The sequence below is a fragment of the Rhinolophus sinicus genome, linkage group LG12 (genome assembly GCF_036562045.2).
Source record: "Rhinolophus sinicus isolate RSC01 linkage group LG12, ASM3656204v1, whole genome shotgun sequence".
Taxonomy (NCBI): Eukaryota; Metazoa; Chordata; class Mammalia; order Chiroptera; family Rhinolophidae; genus Rhinolophus; species Rhinolophus sinicus.
In genome coordinates, this window is record NC_133761.1 from 11,767,484 (window position 1) to 11,784,347 (window position 16,864).

A 16,864-nucleotide genomic window follows, 5' to 3' on the forward strand; every position below is an offset into this window, starting at 1 on the left:
TTTTTTATTATTATTTTTCTTACAGTTTAATTAAGATAAAATTTATTAGAATTCTAAGCTAGATTAACTGTATTAAGGTAAGGAACCAGATATAACTTTAAGACAACCATTATTAAATTTGTTTATAATTTCTAACTCACCTGTTAACATGAAATTTGATGGAAAAATATAAAGGAGTGATTGTCCTTCAGACCTTCAAACCAACTTTGACTTTATATGAGGCTTTTTATACTGTTAGAAGGACCGTCAGTTTCCTTAAGTTTAATCAAATGATTAAGTACTTACATACTTTTTAAGTACATGTATTGCAGAATCTCCTTAGGTCGTTTTTAATGATTTATTGCTGTTAAGGATGCTGTATTTATTTCTTATACACTGTAGCTGTCAGGTGCTTCTCTTCTGTGTTAAAGTTCCAATGGTTTACTTTTTTTTTTTTTTTTAATCCATGTATAAAGATACACATCTTTATTCTTTGTGCCTGTTCTTTTCTTTCATTCTTCAGAAATCTCTTTCTTTGGGTACCTTTGCAACCTTGTAATTTTAACTGCTTGGGAGACTTTTGTGCATCTGGCTGTTTGGACTATATAAGAACTGTATTTTAAAGCAATGGAACCAGGAGGTCTAGGGGGAAAAAACTGAGGAAAACTTAACTCAGCTTCTCTTCAGTTTTGTAAATGACTTAGTAGTAAAATATTTCTACGTACCAGATAGGGCATTTTTTTTTTCTTCCACAAATATCTTTGAGATTTAAAAAATTTTTAAGCATCAGTATTCAAGAAAGCTTTTGGAGATCAAGTCCATTTATGGCAGCATTGCCCAAGGATTAGAACTAAACTAGCACAACAGATCCGAGAATTTCTTCTTTATTCTATGCAGTAACCCATTAGAATAGTTTAATTTTCTTCATGTGAGTTCCTTCTCTTTAAAGTTAGAAGTAGAACTAAAAGTATGAGCCCCTCTTTTCTTCAGAGGAATGAGATAGAAAGTCTTAAATTCTCTCAATAGATGAGTTCAGTGGAAATATTACAATGAAGCCTCATTTTTATTGTAGATCTATTGTATTAAATGCTATTGTTACTTATAAATGAATCACATAGTCTCACTGTTTCATGGTTAAACAACTAAGTGTTATGAGGATAATTTTCGACATCTATGAGCATTTGAGTTCCTAGAAGCTGGTTTAGTTTGCCTTTTTAATCTTTTATAGAATAAATAGCAATAGTATAGATGTATCATTCAGAATTTAAAATTTAAGTGAGTTGGTCGACAGTGTTCAAAGAGCTTTAAAGCATCTTTCTCTTTGATAGGAAAATACAAATTTCAGATTCTTAATGATTAATTGTGTTGCTATGTGTGTTGATATTTTTATTTTTATGAAAGCCTGATTTTAATGAATAAAATATTGATACTATTTCTGCATGAATACATATATTTAATAATTAAGTGAGTTAATGCATTATGTGTACATATTTCTGCATATTTTGTGTATATGATTTTGCTAAAATAACATGAGTTTATTATTTTACCTGTTTTTATTAATGTTTTGCTATTCTTTTATAGTCACTTCAGCTTTAATTTTTAAGATTAATTTCTTTGTAATTATTTTTCAGGGAACCCATATTGAGATGTCTATTGGAATTATTTTGGGAATTTCAACTATGGCAGGTATTTAATAATAGTAATGTAATTATTCCATTGTCTGTATTTGTATAAAACATGTCAGTAGGTAGGTTGGGTTTAGAAAAGGATAATTTGAATGAGTTTACTCATTGAACTGTCTCATATTTTATCTCCTATATCCTAGTCCTCTAATTCTTAATTTTGTGTACGAAGCACTTTTTTTTTCTGAGAAATGTTAGGTACCTTATGTTAGTTAATGGGTAACAATAACCTATATTTACTATGTTAAAGGTTTTTCTTAATTCATTGTTACCCTAACAACTTTCTACCCTTTTTCTCTATTAGATTATTTATTTTTAAGTTGGATAGAGAAATTAAAGAAGGAAATAAAAGATGGAAAACCTAATTTGGTTCTCTCTCTTTCTCCCCCCGCCAGTTAACACTGTTCTGTTCTTCATGATGGTGAAATTTTGGAATGGTTGTGTGTTGTACTTATTGTGTGGAACACAGAAAATAGATGAGTTAATGAAAAAGACATTTCTTGATTTTCTTGAATTTCAGAGCTGTACTTATGGCTTTACTCTTTACCTTCCAAATATCCAAATTCCCTTAAACAAATATTATCTGAAAGTTACAACTGTAAAATATTGTAGAGGTGTTTTAATATTGGAGCCAAAATGGAAACTGGCTGCCACAGTAGGAAAAACCTGCTGCTTTTTCCTATTCCTAGGTAGAATGCTATAATCTCAGAAGAATTGTTCTATTTTGAAATCTTGAGATTCAGAGCTACCCAATGAGTTACTTTGGATATAATTATAATTTGAGAAATGTGACAACTGTTCCAGACCAGTGCTTTATTGATTACATACTGAGATAGTATAATGATTTTTCTGACTTCCACATAACAATTCACTTGTCCGTTTTTCACTTTTTTAGCTGCTGCTTTGGGAAATCTTGTGTCAGATTTAGCAGGACTTGGGTAGGTTCATTCATTTATTCGTTTGTGTATGTGTGTATTTACTTGCTCTCTTTGTCTTCTCCATTCTCCTCTGATTGAGAAGCCTAAAGAGACATTTATTTTCTGTGTGTTTTAGAACTAAATTTTAAAATTGAATATTTCTAAATCAATAGCACTCAATCTTCGTGTGTATCAAATATAGATGCCTGGGTCATACCCCAGTCATATAGCATTAGTGTTTCTGGGCATGGGTCCCTGACAGTCATATTTAATAATCTTTCAAGTGATTCTGATATATGCACACATTTTTCTAAAACTACTGGAACATAAGCAGAGTTAAGTATTTGTGTATATTTTAGACATTTCCAAGGGTGAGGCGGGATTAAAAGTAAGAACCCCTGTCATTGTTCCACCCCTGTCACCTCCCACTAAGCCCAAAGAGGAGAAGAGATACGGCTCAAATGTGAAGATACTGACTGAATAGGCATGTTTTCCAGATAGAGGGGCTTTCACAGGGAATAATGGCTAAGCACATGTTTGGACCCGTTTTTGCTCTTTTTACTCCATGTGGCAGGAATGATGAAACAAACAGAATGCCTGCTTCGAAAAGGCCAGTTGTCTCTCTTTCTATTTTTACATCTCTCTTCCAAGCGGGAGATAGTCTGGGCTCCTTCCTGAGTTTGGGGAAGCCTGGGAAGGACAAATTAGACTAAGTTGGCATTAATTATTGTAATAAACAATACTCTCTCTTGATCAGTCTTTGGTTCTGTTCCTTCCTTTGTTCATTGGAGCAGTAAGTTTTGAGATTTGGATTTGGGTCTGATAGAAGTCCATTTAGCCCTCTAATCTAGGCAAAGGCAACTTTGTAAGTGATCTAGCCGTATATATTCGACTTCTGCACTGGAGCTGGGGCCAAAGCTACTATGAAAAACAAAGTTTCTTTGCTTCTGGGCCAAGGCAGGAATTTTGTATTCCTGAAATTCTTGGCATAAATCTATAATGATATCACCCCTTAAACATTCCATTTCCCAGTTTCCAACATTAAGGTTAATAATGATATAGCTACTATGATAACTTTCTATATATTTAATAGAACCAAATGATCTAATAGATTTTAAGGCCATTTAGTTTTAAATTGCATCATAAAAGGATTATGTTGGATCAGAAATAGAGATTTTGTTGGGAGTGTTTATATTTAAGAAGTATTCTCTGCCTTTTAAAAAATGTCTTTAAATAACAAATACCACATTTTATCAATTCTTAGATGCACAGTTTTTTTAGACAACATGTCTGACATTGAGATCCATCTTATAATTGATGGTATGCATAGTTTTAGTTGGCAGTTTTTTTCTGTCTTATAATTCATAAAGTAAGATTGTATCCAATAGGTGATGGTGACTTAGAATTGGTAAATACTTGAGATTGCCCTGAAAATTCTAGGCTGTTTTTCTTATTATATCAATCTGATAGATTTTAGAAATTTTTGCTTTCTGATGGCAGTTATTAATTTATATCATATGTTAAAGTGCTTTACTTTGAATTTAAAATAAGTGCATAAGTTATAATTGTTGCAAAAAAGTTTTATATACCTTGAATTGGTTTTTTTAAAGTAACAGTAGAGCATAATTTTTTTAAGCAATTAATTTACCTATATATTAAATACATATATATGAAAATAGTTTTAAGCTGGATATATTTATTATACACAATAAAAAATGAACGTTGTGAAAAAATGTTTATACCATTTCTGGAGTGCCAATTACAGGTGTAAGATTACCTTGTTTCTCTCTGTAGTAATTAGTTTTTTACTTATAGAAATGAGGACATTTGTATGTCTCTTTAAAAACTTATATTCTGTCCTCACTTATTTTTAAAGACTTGCAGGCTACGTTGAAGCTTTGGCCTCCAGGTTAGGCCTGTCAATTCCCGATCTCACGCCAAAGCAAGTCGACATGTGGCAAACACGTGTTAGTACACATTTGGTAAGTACTTTATGTGGTTTATGATAGTGACTTCGGGTGGCCAGAGCACGACACCGTATAGTTCAGTCCCTTGAGAAATTTGAGATTAAAATAGATTTGAGTGCAGTTTTTAACAAAAATTGTCAAAGCCTTGCAGTTTCAGAGGAAGAATAATTTTTTTATTGACTTATTTTTTGTAGGTGTACTTGATTTTTTAAAAATTTTTCATATGATTCAGTTAATCTTGAGGAGTATCAGTTATGTGCAAGAAAGAAAATGAATAATAAACTATAGTTCTTTTTAGGATTGTTTAGGTTGAGAACAAGACAGTTAAACACATTATAATTTAGCCTGGCATACGCAGTAAAAGAATTGTACACTGTGCTACGCATTACAGTAGTAGCACAAGTAAGAGAATTAACACTGGGTAGAAATTTATTTTGGTGGGGAGATTTCTTGGCAATTTTGAGATCTAAGCCAATTTTTAAATTATTGGTCTGACATTTACTAGGTGAACAAGAGAATTCCAAGTATACTGACTAGCAAGTAGAAATGAAAAAAAACGGTGTGTTCAGAAAAATACAAGAAATTAGGTATTACTGTGTATAATATGTAGTAGTTGTGGACAGAAGCAGCGTTGGAAAACAGTATTGAAGATGGAAGACAGGACAGGCATTTTCCTGTTTATGTATAAACCGTGCTAAAGAGGCTGAACCTTGTACCTAGGTGATGGGGTACTAGTGGATCTTAAATAGGAAGGAGACTGGATGGATCACAACGTCACCAATTAAGTTAAGAAGAAAAGGAGGAAGAACACGTTTGTGAAGGAAGAGAATGAGTTCTGTTCTGGACACATTGAATTTGAGATGCTAGTAGGATATTCAAGTAGTGACACCTAGTAGATATTTGGATTCAAGGTCAAGGGTTAGAGAGGCCTGAATTAGAGGTGATGGGTATTATCAGTCATTCACTCAACAGATATTTATTGTTTACCTACTATACTCAGGGTACAGACCTAGGAGATTTTACTCTGTTCATTAACAAAATAAGATCTTTTTTCTGGTGGATTTTACTTTCTAGTAGGGGGCAGAAAGACAACTGAAAAACATGACAAATAAAATATTTAGTATATTAGAAGTTTGCAAGTGATAATGGGAATTAAAGAAAAAAAGAAGCCAAGCAGGGTGAAAAAGGTTGGGAGTACGAGGATGGAGACAGATTGCAGCATTAAGTAAGAGGGTCGCTGCAGGCCTCACTGAAAAGGTCGGCGATAGTTCATACCACGGACGAAGGTGGTGGTCTAGGGTAGTGGTTCTCAAAGTATGATGCCAGGACCAGCTGGGCCAGCACTGCGTGGGGACCTCCAGAAATGCACATTCTCAGGCTCCACCTTGGACCTACCTGTTGCTGTATAAATAATTATATATGTGTGCGTCCATATCCTGCAATGTGTAGATAAATTAAAGGGAGGCTAGCTAGCTAATATCAGCCAGAGTTGTTGAGGAATAAGGGTATTCTAACATTCTAACAGTTAGGCTTAACATTTTAACGCTATAGTTAGGATCAAGAGAAGATTATTTTCCTGAGGTCTCCTTTTCTCACATAATCGATAATTCTGTTTTCTTTCTATATTATATGCAGGTCCATTTCTCCTCTTCTCTGACAAAAGCCCCTCAATTACTAACTTGAGTGTGTGTGTGTGTGTGTGTAGAAATCCCCACAAGCATATGGATTCTATTCCTTAGTTGTTAACTCTGCTTGTTTTATGTTAGGAGCAAATCTTCTACTCTGTATGTAACATAGCATTTGGTTATAAACAACCTGAAGTAGTTGAAGTTAGTGATCAGCCATCTAGCTATGACATAAGCTAACTCTGAAATTCACCCATAATAGAATATATGCCAATACACCTGCAGGTTCTAACTCATGTAGGTTGTATGTTAAAACATCATTTGTAATTTGATTGTTTGAAACTCTGAAAATCTTTCCCTGTAGAACAGTGTTACAGATATACTCAGGTTTTCAGGTTGGGCAAATGTAGTTAACTATAGGGCCTGGAGGATCAGACGACCTGATGATAGTGTGTAAGTAATTGTTTTTACAATGGAAAAATGTTTCAGGTCCTGGGTTAGGGAGTCAGAAAAGGGTATCTCTCTTCTTTCCTACCTGCCTGCTCTACTGACTTTATGTGCCCTTGAGATAATTGGGTCGGAACTCATTGACTGGCATTCCTAAAGCGCGTGGGAGGAAGGCCTTGGTTTTCATGGATGATAGTAACAGGCCTGCTAAGAGAATGGGTGGGAAGGGGACAGGGGTCTATTAGCAATTGTCATTTCATATCGAAGGGGCAGTCAGGAATCCAATGCAGAATATACTCTCCCTAGCTTATACTGGGGGTGCCAAAAAAAAGTATACACATTTTAAGAGATGTTATCTATGCTCAAGCAGTAGTTCACCATAATCAGAAGTGTCTGGATGCTGACGGTAACCACCTTTGAGTACCTCAAATGTGATTTGTATTCATCTTTTGTTATCGGTATATATTATTATAATTTTAATAGTTTTTTTCCTTTCTTAAAATGTGTATACTTTTTTTTGTATCCTCTGTATAAATAAATACAAATGTTATCGAAGGTCAAAATAAAATCTGGGTGAGGTTTTTCTTTCCTGTCTTCCTATCTTCTGACATTAAAATATACGTATAATTTAAAAAAGTTTTTCTACTTGAATATTTCTTCGATGTTATTTTCATAACAATTTTATAAAAATATTTTTTTCCGGTTGCTTTGAACTTTAAATACCATTTGTTCTACAACCTTTTTGTAGCATATTTTTATGTTTAAGTTACTATGACAAAAAAAATGCAGTCATAGTTGAATTTTATAGTATGTAGTAATTGTTTATCATAGATACTTAAGGATTCCTTTTACCTTGATCAAATAACTTTCAAAAAAATGTCTTCTTTTGTTTCCTTAGGGCAAAGCTGTTGGGGTGACTATTGGCTGCATTCTAGGAATGTTTCCTTTGATTTTCTTGGGAGTAGGTGAAGAAGATGAAAAACTGGAAAAGAAAAATTAACCCTCTTAGAGTACCTATAAAAAGATGTAAACTAATGTACCTCAATTATTAAATATTCTGTCACAACATTTAGGAATTAAGAAGTAACAGTGTATAGATATGGGATCAAATAATTGAGCATGTATTATGGAAAACACTAACTTATTGTGGCTTGGTTTTCATAGGACATCTTTTTTAAAAAACTGTTTAGTATCATTTCGTGTAAATTGTTGAAATGCTTTTTTCATCAGTGGCAGTCAACATTTTACCTTTTCCTTCTCTTTCTTTATATATCAAAATATTATTTAAGTATTAATCATTGGTGTACTGTACTGACTTGGGGTTTGCTTATTTGTTACTTAACATATGTACATGCACGAAACCATTTTCTGTTGTTCCCTGTAGTTACAAATTAACCTGACAATTTTTCCAAATTACTTAAGATTAAGGTGTTTAATATCAGTTGAAGATTTTTTTTACCCTCTTTTTGGCAACATCAGTTACAATTATATAATTTCTGTCATTTTTTAACTCTCACATCTATTCAAAATAGATGCAGACTTTAAGTGTTTTACATTTATTGCTCATTTAATTTTCTGACCTTACTGTCTGAAGAACCAGAGGTTAATCAGAGTGAACAATTATGTGGTATCTCTACTACATAAAACTATATATGTTAAGTGTATTATTTCTAATTGATTTTTTTACTTTTAATTTCTCAATTTTGAGTAACTACATGATAGTTTCTGACTCCTGAGAGGAAAAATATGGTTATTTTAGGATATTTTTAATGGGGATTGTGGAATTAGGGTGAATTAAGACGGGGTTTGACATGACACTTAGAAATTAAGAGGCTCAAAAACATTTTTTCTTAGAGAAATAGAAAATGGGAACTGTCAAGAAGGTTTATGGATAAGTGGTCAAGTTGACATGATGTTTGTAAGGTTAATGAGATATGAATTATATTGTTTGGGAAAGATTTTTTCCCTCAAAGTGTCCTTTCCTCTAATTGAATGAGCCTGAGTACTTCATACTCATAATCCTGATGTTGTGTTGTATCTGGTTTAGTGAATTTTATTTCTGGACAACTTTTTTTGAGGTGAAAACAATATTTTATATTTTGCGTTTTGCTATATATTCTAGTAGTCAAAAGTTACATGAGTTGAATTTTTTTCTCCATTTTTTGGTCATTTTTCTTCTTTTGTGGTGTTTAAATCATATTCTAGGTTGAAGTTACTCATTTCCAGTCTTGTATATCTGACTTAAGTATAACCATGTGTGAATCATGAATTTAAATTTTGTGAACCCTTAAAGTTTGTTAGCATGTGGCCTGTTACGCATGCTAGAAAATCACTCTTACTCGTAGGAGTAATTAAACCCATCATAGAGGAGAAAAACTGAAATTAAAATGACTATTTGGGCCACTGAAATTACTTATGTTGGTAAATAGATGCAAAAGAAGGGAAACTTATAAGATGGCCACATTTACAGCTATCTTATTTTAAAGTTGTATTTGTATACATTTACTTTGAGCTCTTATTTTTCAGAAGAGCTGTTTTTTTCCCCACAAGGCAATTTGTCATAAAATCTCTTCTGTGCACTTCAAAATAATTTAGTGCTACCCTTCAATCATAGATTTTTGAGGGAAAACATAAATTATACAGTATAAAAATAAATATGTACCATTCTTGTTATGTACAAGTAATATGACAGTCTCATTTGATCAAATTAGAATTATAGAACTTGATATCTTAAACAAAAGTGTGGTTTGTATGTATCTTCCACGTAATACCATACACACACCAAAAAATTTTTTTATTATTTCAGATGAGAGGATTAGAGTGCTTATTAAAATTTTTTTTATAAATGTTTACGTGCTGTTGTCCCTAACTTGTATATTGCCAGTCCTTTCTGTTTTCTAAAAAAGCATTTTATTGTGGTGCTTAAACTTTCTTCTTATTAATTAAGTCCCATATCCAGAAACCTTGCCTGTGAGTTTAGAAAGGGCTTTTGATTATTGGCTTTTTTTTTTCTGTTAAAAATAACCCAGTCCTACAGAATCTTTTAGTTTAGCTGATGTCTACAGAATTATTAAGGATGTCAAAACATGGAACATATAACCTTCATATTGAAAGATACTTTAACTTATGGACACAATAAAAATTTGTATCATTCAGTTAATTACTTTTCAAAAACTGGAGCCCTTTTGTCCTTAACCTAAGGTACAACATTTTTTCAAGACCATATTCTACATTTGATGATGCTTTGCACAAAGTGATTTCTGAAAAACAGTTCCCTTTAAGATAATTACTTCATATAATCATTGTTTTATGTAACTTGTCATGAAGAACCTTATTTCGGATTGAAACTGGAATTCTTATTTCTTGTATTAGCTATTTCTTTATTAGAAGCACTGTAACTGGTTAAATGCAACATGAGCTTTTTTAGTACTGTTTGAAATTCATGTTGTCCATGTATTATGATTTATTGACTTGTTGATGCATGTAAATTGGGTGCATTTTGTTGCCACTGTATGTTAAATGGTGACCAATGTTTTTACAAAAGAATTGAACAACAAAAAATATCTTTTAAGAAATTTGGAATGTGGTTTTGATTTTTTTATTATTTTTATTTTATTGGGGAAGGGGAAAGGACTTTATTGGGGAACAGTGTGTACTTCCAGGACTTTTTTCCAAGTTGTTGTCCTTTCAATCTTAGTTGTGGAGGGCGCAGCTCAGCTCCAGGTCCAGTTGCCGTTGCTAGTTGCAGAGGGCGCTGCCCACCATCCCTTGCGGGAGTTGAGGAGTTGAACCGGCAAACTTGTGGTTGAGAGCCCCGCGCTCCAACCAACTGAGCCATCTGGCTACCTGGGAGCTGAGCAGCAGCTCCTTGACTTCATTCTAGCTGCGGAGGGCTCGCTGGCCCATGTGGGAATCGAACCGGCAGCTCCGTTGCCCAGAGCTCGAGCTCTAACCAATTGACTGACCTGTCCTCGCCTGGTTTTGATTTTGAAATTTGATTTTCTTCCTCATCTCAGACCACCCTGGATATTGTGTTGCTATAGGAAATAGGATTAATAGATGCAGATTTGTTACAGGTTTGTAGCAATGTCCCTGAGACAGTAAAATGGAGCTATTTACCACCTCGCTGAAATCCACACTTGAGATACATTACAGACTATGAGAGCAATGATCCCATATTGAGATGATTTGATCTTTAATAGGATGTCAAAAAAAGCTTTTGATAGAGAGATTGGCATAAATTACATTCATGCGTATTTATAGCAGAGGCATCCAAGCCTGTATAATATCAGCTCATTTACTTTGCTCTCTCTCTCTGGAAGGGGAACTTTGAAGGTAATGGAAGTTTATCTTTTACAACAAAAGTGTGTAAACCGTTTTGCAGCAAATCTAATTTTAGAATTACATTTTCTTGCCATCTTAAAAGAATATTAAATGTAATGGAATCTTTTTCTTGGTGGCTAAACCTCATCTTCATGGACATAATTATTGTGCTGTAATGCAGTACCTCGGGCATCTGGTTATTGTAGTTTTTCATTTTCCTCCCATTCTGCTCTCATTTCTGGCAACTGCTTTGTCTCTCTAATTTGCTGCTTCTCGGTTGTATGGATGTGGAAACTAGATTGTCAGTTTTACCACAAATTTGGGAGATATTAATAAATTGGCTATGGGACCTGAGAGATGATGATGATAAATATAATGTTAGATCCCTTCTATTAAGCACTAATTTTTTGCTATAAGCTGTGATGTTTTACACACATTATCACATTTAATCACTGTAATAACAACGTTAAGTTGGTGCTGTCACTACTCCTATTTCATGTTGGGTAAATTGAGACATGGAGAGGTTACAATGTCACTGCTAGTAAGTGGACTGCAGTGTAGCTTTGTCCTAGTATAAAGCTTATGTCCTTAGCCACCATGCAATTGGGACATCAGTTGCATGGACTTTGTAACATCTGTTCTCTGCTTAGGTTCCTTTTTACTTCTGTGTCTGTGGAATCATTTTTTCACCTATAACCGAAGGGAATTGTACTTCCAGTTTCAAAGTCCAGTTCACAAATCCTGTATTTTGGTTTGCATGCGGTGTGCTGGGAACTGTTCAAAGCACTGAGTGAACAGCCAGAACCTCTCTGTTCTCAAAGCTCATTCTATGGGGGACATTACTGGGGAGAAGACAGAAAAGTGAAGGTACACTTACATGTATTTCATGCCAGATGGTGATAAGTTCTATAGAGATAAATGAAACAAAATAAGGGGGATAGAAAGTCCTGATGGTCGGATGTAGGGGGCTATTTTTATACACAGTGGTCAGGGAAGACCAGAAAGTAGTGTGAACATAAACCGTACAGATACTTGCGAAGAGAAGGTATCTTGTTAGGTTCCAGGAAGTTGATGTTAAGAAAATCCTCAACATATGAAGTATATTTCACTTTGGAATGCATTATAAGACATTTTCTTGGGATTTTTTTTTCATTATTAATGTTTTGTGGATTGAGCCTAAGATTAATTTTTAAATACTAAGATTAATACCCCTGCATATTTACCAGCAGCAGTAGAGGGGAAGGGCCCAGCAGCATGGAGAAGCTACCCTGGAATTCATTAAGTCAGTTGAGAATCCCTCAGCGAATAATGAAAGGTTCGTTGTGTGCTCATAATGAAACCTTAGTAATAGATTGCTTCTTTTTGCCAAAGGTATGAATGCGATTGGGGTACGAGCTGTAACACTGACGTTAGTTTTTTTTCTCCTCTAAGTTTTAGAAATGGAGTAGTAATTAAATCGGGGGAAATTTTAATTTTGGAGTGTCAGGATTTTCAGGGTCTAGTAATCTTAGGCTCACAGCAATATGAAGCACACAGTATTTCGTATTGGTTTTTATAACATCAAGTTACACCTTATTTTTCTTGGGTTGAGAACTTTTAAGATTTACTTTCTTATAAACTTTCAAATTTGCAATGTAATATTGACTATAGTCACCGAGCTGTACATTATATCCCCATGACTTACTTGTTTTATAACTGGAAGTTTGTACTTCTTGATCCCCTTCACTCACTTTGCCCACCTCCAATCCACCTCCCCTCTGGCGACCACCAGTCTGTTTTCTGTATCTATGAGATTGATTTTGTTTTCCGTTTGTTGATTTTTAAAAAATTTTTATTCCACATATAAGTGAAATCATACAGTATTTGTCTTTCTCGGTCTGACTTATTTAACTTAGTATAATAGCCTCAAGCTCCATCCGTGTTGTCGCAAATGGCAAGATCGCATTCTTTTTTATGGCTGAGTAGTACTCCATTGTACATACACACCACATCTCCTCATCCAGGCATCCCCCGATGGACACAGTTTGTTTTCATATCTTCGCTATTGTAAACAGTGCTGCAATGAACAAAGAGGTTTATATATCTTTTCGAATTAGTGTTTTCATTTTCTTTGGGTACATACTCAGAAGTGGAAATGCTGGGTCATGTGGTAGTTCTATTTTTAATTTTTTGAGGAACCGCTGTACTGTTTCCTGTAGTGGCTGCACCAATTTACATTCCCACCAACAGTTCATGATGGTTCCTTTTTTCCATCTCCTTGTCAAGACTTACTATTTCTTGTCTTTTTGATGACAGCCGTTCTTACAAGTGTGAAGTGATATTTCATTGTGGTTTTGATTTGCATTTCCCTGATGATTAGCAAATTAGGTAAGAGCAATACAATTCCCAATTTTATAGGTGAGAGAGTTGCAAAGCTGTGTAAGTAGCTAGACCTTTATTTAATTTAAATCTCTTCTGATTCCAAATTCTAGGCTCCTTTTTTTTCTTCAAGTTTTACGGGATTGTGTTATGTCAGGCAATTGGAGAAGAGAGGTGGCTGACTTAGGGGTTTTAAATTTATAGAGTGAATATTCTGGTGGTTGGTACGATGCTTTCCATATTTACATTTCCCTGTGTAGAAAACGAAAGATATTAGAACAATGCTTAAGGTAGTTATACTTCCCTAGTTTATTTCAAATCCTTTCTATTTTCAAGCAATCAGATTTTAAGAGAAAAAGAGTGTTGTAGAGCAGCTCTGCCAAAAGCTTAGTTGAATTCTTTAGTCTTTCCTAAAAAATGCAGCCGATGTTTTGCCTATCTGCTATTAGCACATTACCCTTGGCATGCCATCTGATATTTGGCATGTTTTATAAACGGGCTGAAAACTAGGCTGGATCCCGGCTCTATTCAGGTTTTATAATTATAGCTTCCTATAATATTCTTCCCACTCAGACAGCTAATAAATAGCTCAACTAATGTAAAATTCATCCTTTCTCTTTTTCTCTGCAACATTTAGAAATTCAAAATGCAGTTCAGGAAAAAGAATTTTTTTTTCTGCGTTCACTCCTACCGTATGTGTTTGGTATCCAGTAATGAACCAGATTATGAGGGAGATGGGTCCACAGAATCATGAGATTCAATCCCTTCCCTTGAGGATATTCTGCTGTCAGAGCTGGACAATCTGAGTACTCTGCTAACTCCACAGAATTCTGTGATTCTGGGTGACCCACATGGTTCATAGTGGTGCTAAGGGTTTGTAACACATTATAATTTTTGTTCTTACATAATTCAACATATTGGGCAATAAAGTCATTTCGACACTGTTCATATTAGTTAATCTTTACTCTGCAGTAAGGCTTCATGTAAGTAAACTTTTACATAAAAACATTAAATTATTTCAATTCAGGAAAAACATAAATGAAATGTAGCAATCTTCGAGGGCAAGACATCGATTCAATGACAGTTGGTGAGTTAAATACTCCATGATCCCATGACTCCTTGTTGATACCATTTGCACGTTGTTCCACGTCTCTTGTGTGATAACACTGAGCAAAGACTATATCTCATTTATTATTGTGTCCTTGGTATTTATCATGATACCATATTACAGGTTATCTTTCTTTCTATGTGGTGTTTTATTAGCATCAGTATCAATTTTGAACTTCTGAAGGCTTGATAAGAGTTCTGAGCTCGTTAAAAGTCCATGGATAGATTTAAACTACTCACCCATTTTCAGTGCTCTTCTTAAGCCTTCAGCCTCTGAGCCTCTGAGGGGAATGGTTGCTGCTGGTAGTTATGGCAGTAGGTCATATAGAAACATCTACTTTCACAGCTGAAGTCCTTTGCTTTTTTTGAAGCCATGTTAATAGTATTTATCATTTGTAATCCAACAGTTCTAAGCCAGTCAATTTTTATCTATGGGAACTTACACAAAAGGACTAACCTCTCTGAACCTGGGTGTCCCCTTTTATACAATTGAGACAATAATAACTCTTACAGAGATGTAAGAATTGAGATTATGTATTTATCATGCCTGGTGAAATGCTGGGCATATAGAAGGTACTCAGTAAATGGTTGTAGTAAAGAGAGTGGTTTTTAGGACTTTCTCCTGTCTTCCGTTTGGTGGTTCAATATTTGAAAAAGAGTGAAACCTGTTGAATATTTTGGAGCTGAGGAATAATGGGAAAGTGAAAACATTCCCCTTTCTCTTTGGGCATTTCTGGGGTGACTGTATTTTGTGTTAAGGATTGAAATCTCCATCCATCAGACACATCTTTGATGAAAGTTAAGCAACCAAAAGATATCCCAGATTAAACAGGGTTTTGAAGTTATTTGTGCTACCGCTTCCCCTAAAATCACTTCACTGAAATGCAACGATTTGGAGCCTCCCAATATTTTTCTTGCGTGTTGTGAAAAGCTGATCAGGCCCTACGAAACTCCTGTAGTTTCACTGAAATAATATTCAAATCGAAGTCTCAGGTCTTTTTAGTAGCTGTTTGATCCTGGGCAGTCATTAAGCTCATCCACCCACGGAGGACTAGACACTATCATTAGGATCCCACGGGTTTGTTTTAGAATTGAATGAGACATTGAAGGAGAAATGGCTTTGCCATTAGGCTGGCTGTTAATCTTAAGTTATAATAGTACTAAACATCCATGGGTATGAAATGGGGACTTCCGTTTAATGGAAAACCTTAGACACGCCCCTTTTCTCCTGTGCAGCAGCACGACTATAGTTCGCTGGATGCTTCAGCATCGCTGGAGAGGAGATGGTTAATCTCACAGCACTTATTTATTCACGGGCTATCCATTTTCATAGTTTCAGCTTCTTGGTCACTAACTTGACTGCTCCCCTTCCTTGGGTTGTAATGTATCCACCGTGTTTTGCTTATAATGGTGGAACTGAGGGGAACTTGTCACTTACAGGGTTCCCTTTGGGATCTACCTCTGCAGAGAGATTGGCCACTTGAAAATTTTATTAGAAAACAATGTGCTGCCCCGGAAACTCCCATGGTTTATAAAAGATGCCTGTGACCTGTTAGCTGGTGTGCCCCATTCTGAAGTGCAGAACTAGGACACTCACGGTTGCTGCACGCCTAACCCGTTATTTCCACACTAGCCTTTATCAGCAATGCGGCCACTATTTTTATCTTCAACGGCCTGGCTTATGTTTCTCAAAAAGTTCAGAACTCAAATGGGAAAAAAAGAATTCTTTATTACTCCACTGAGAACTAGGGACTAACTTATCCTCATAGGCTGGCCTCTGAAAAACTGCAGAGAAACCAGCTACAGCTGAGAGTTTAAGACGAACCAACTTAGGGTGGAAGTCCGAAGTGGCCGATGAGGGCGTGCTGCTGCCCCAACCGAGGACACCAAGGAGGTGGCAGACCTGGGCTATATACTCAGCGTCTGCCACACTACACAGCGGCAACCCCCGGGTTTGACACGTCTCTTGATTTTGCCAACGGATGAGTGCTGAGGTGGTGGCATTAGGATGGAACCAAAGTCCTGCCACATCATATTGCTGGGACCATGAGGTTTGCACTGTCGTCCTTGGTCACAACATGGAAAGGGCTTGAACTCTTTCAGTCATGCCACTTAAAAGCCCCACAGCCCAAAGACGGAGGCTTCTCTCCCAGAGCCTGAAGTTGGGCTCTGCTAGATCTTTGTGTTGTGTTCAAATGCAATGGGAAATGGGCTCACACACCTACTGGGCTTTCATCTCTGTGAATTTACCCCCACACTTTCTTTACATGTTCCAGAAAGCCTGGTTGTGTGTGTGTGTGTGTGTGTGTGTGTGCGCGCGCGCGCGCGCGCGTGCGTGCCTTGCTTATTCGTTCATCTTTGGTGGCGGTCACTTCTGAACCTCAGCATTATCTGCTCAGAAAGGGTAGTCATATTTTTTCTAGACCTCCTACCTAAATTGACAAATTTCATACAAATGA

At 35.5% G+C, this 16,864-nt stretch overlaps 1 protein-coding gene across 3 annotated transcripts in view; it reads left to right on the forward strand.

Annotated features, from left to right (window-relative positions):
* The window catches only part of TMEM65 (transmembrane protein 65), a 35,975-nt gene extending 25,783 nt beyond the window's left edge, over window positions 1-10,192 (forward strand). For all 3 annotated transcript variants that reach the window (XM_019720544.2, XM_019720618.2, XM_019720693.2), the window contains 4 exons: window positions 1,611-1,665; window positions 2,557-2,599; window positions 4,455-4,560; window positions 7,516-10,192. In XM_019720544.2, the coding sequence (XP_019576103.1) occupies window positions 1,611-1,665; window positions 2,557-2,599; window positions 4,455-4,560; window positions 7,516-7,617 (306 nt within the window). In that variant the 3' untranslated portion in view covers window positions 7,618-10,192. The remainder of the gene's footprint in view (window positions 1-1,610; window positions 1,666-2,556; window positions 2,600-4,454; window positions 4,561-7,515) is intronic.
* The last annotated feature ends 6,672 nt before the right edge of the window (window positions 10,193-16,864 follow it).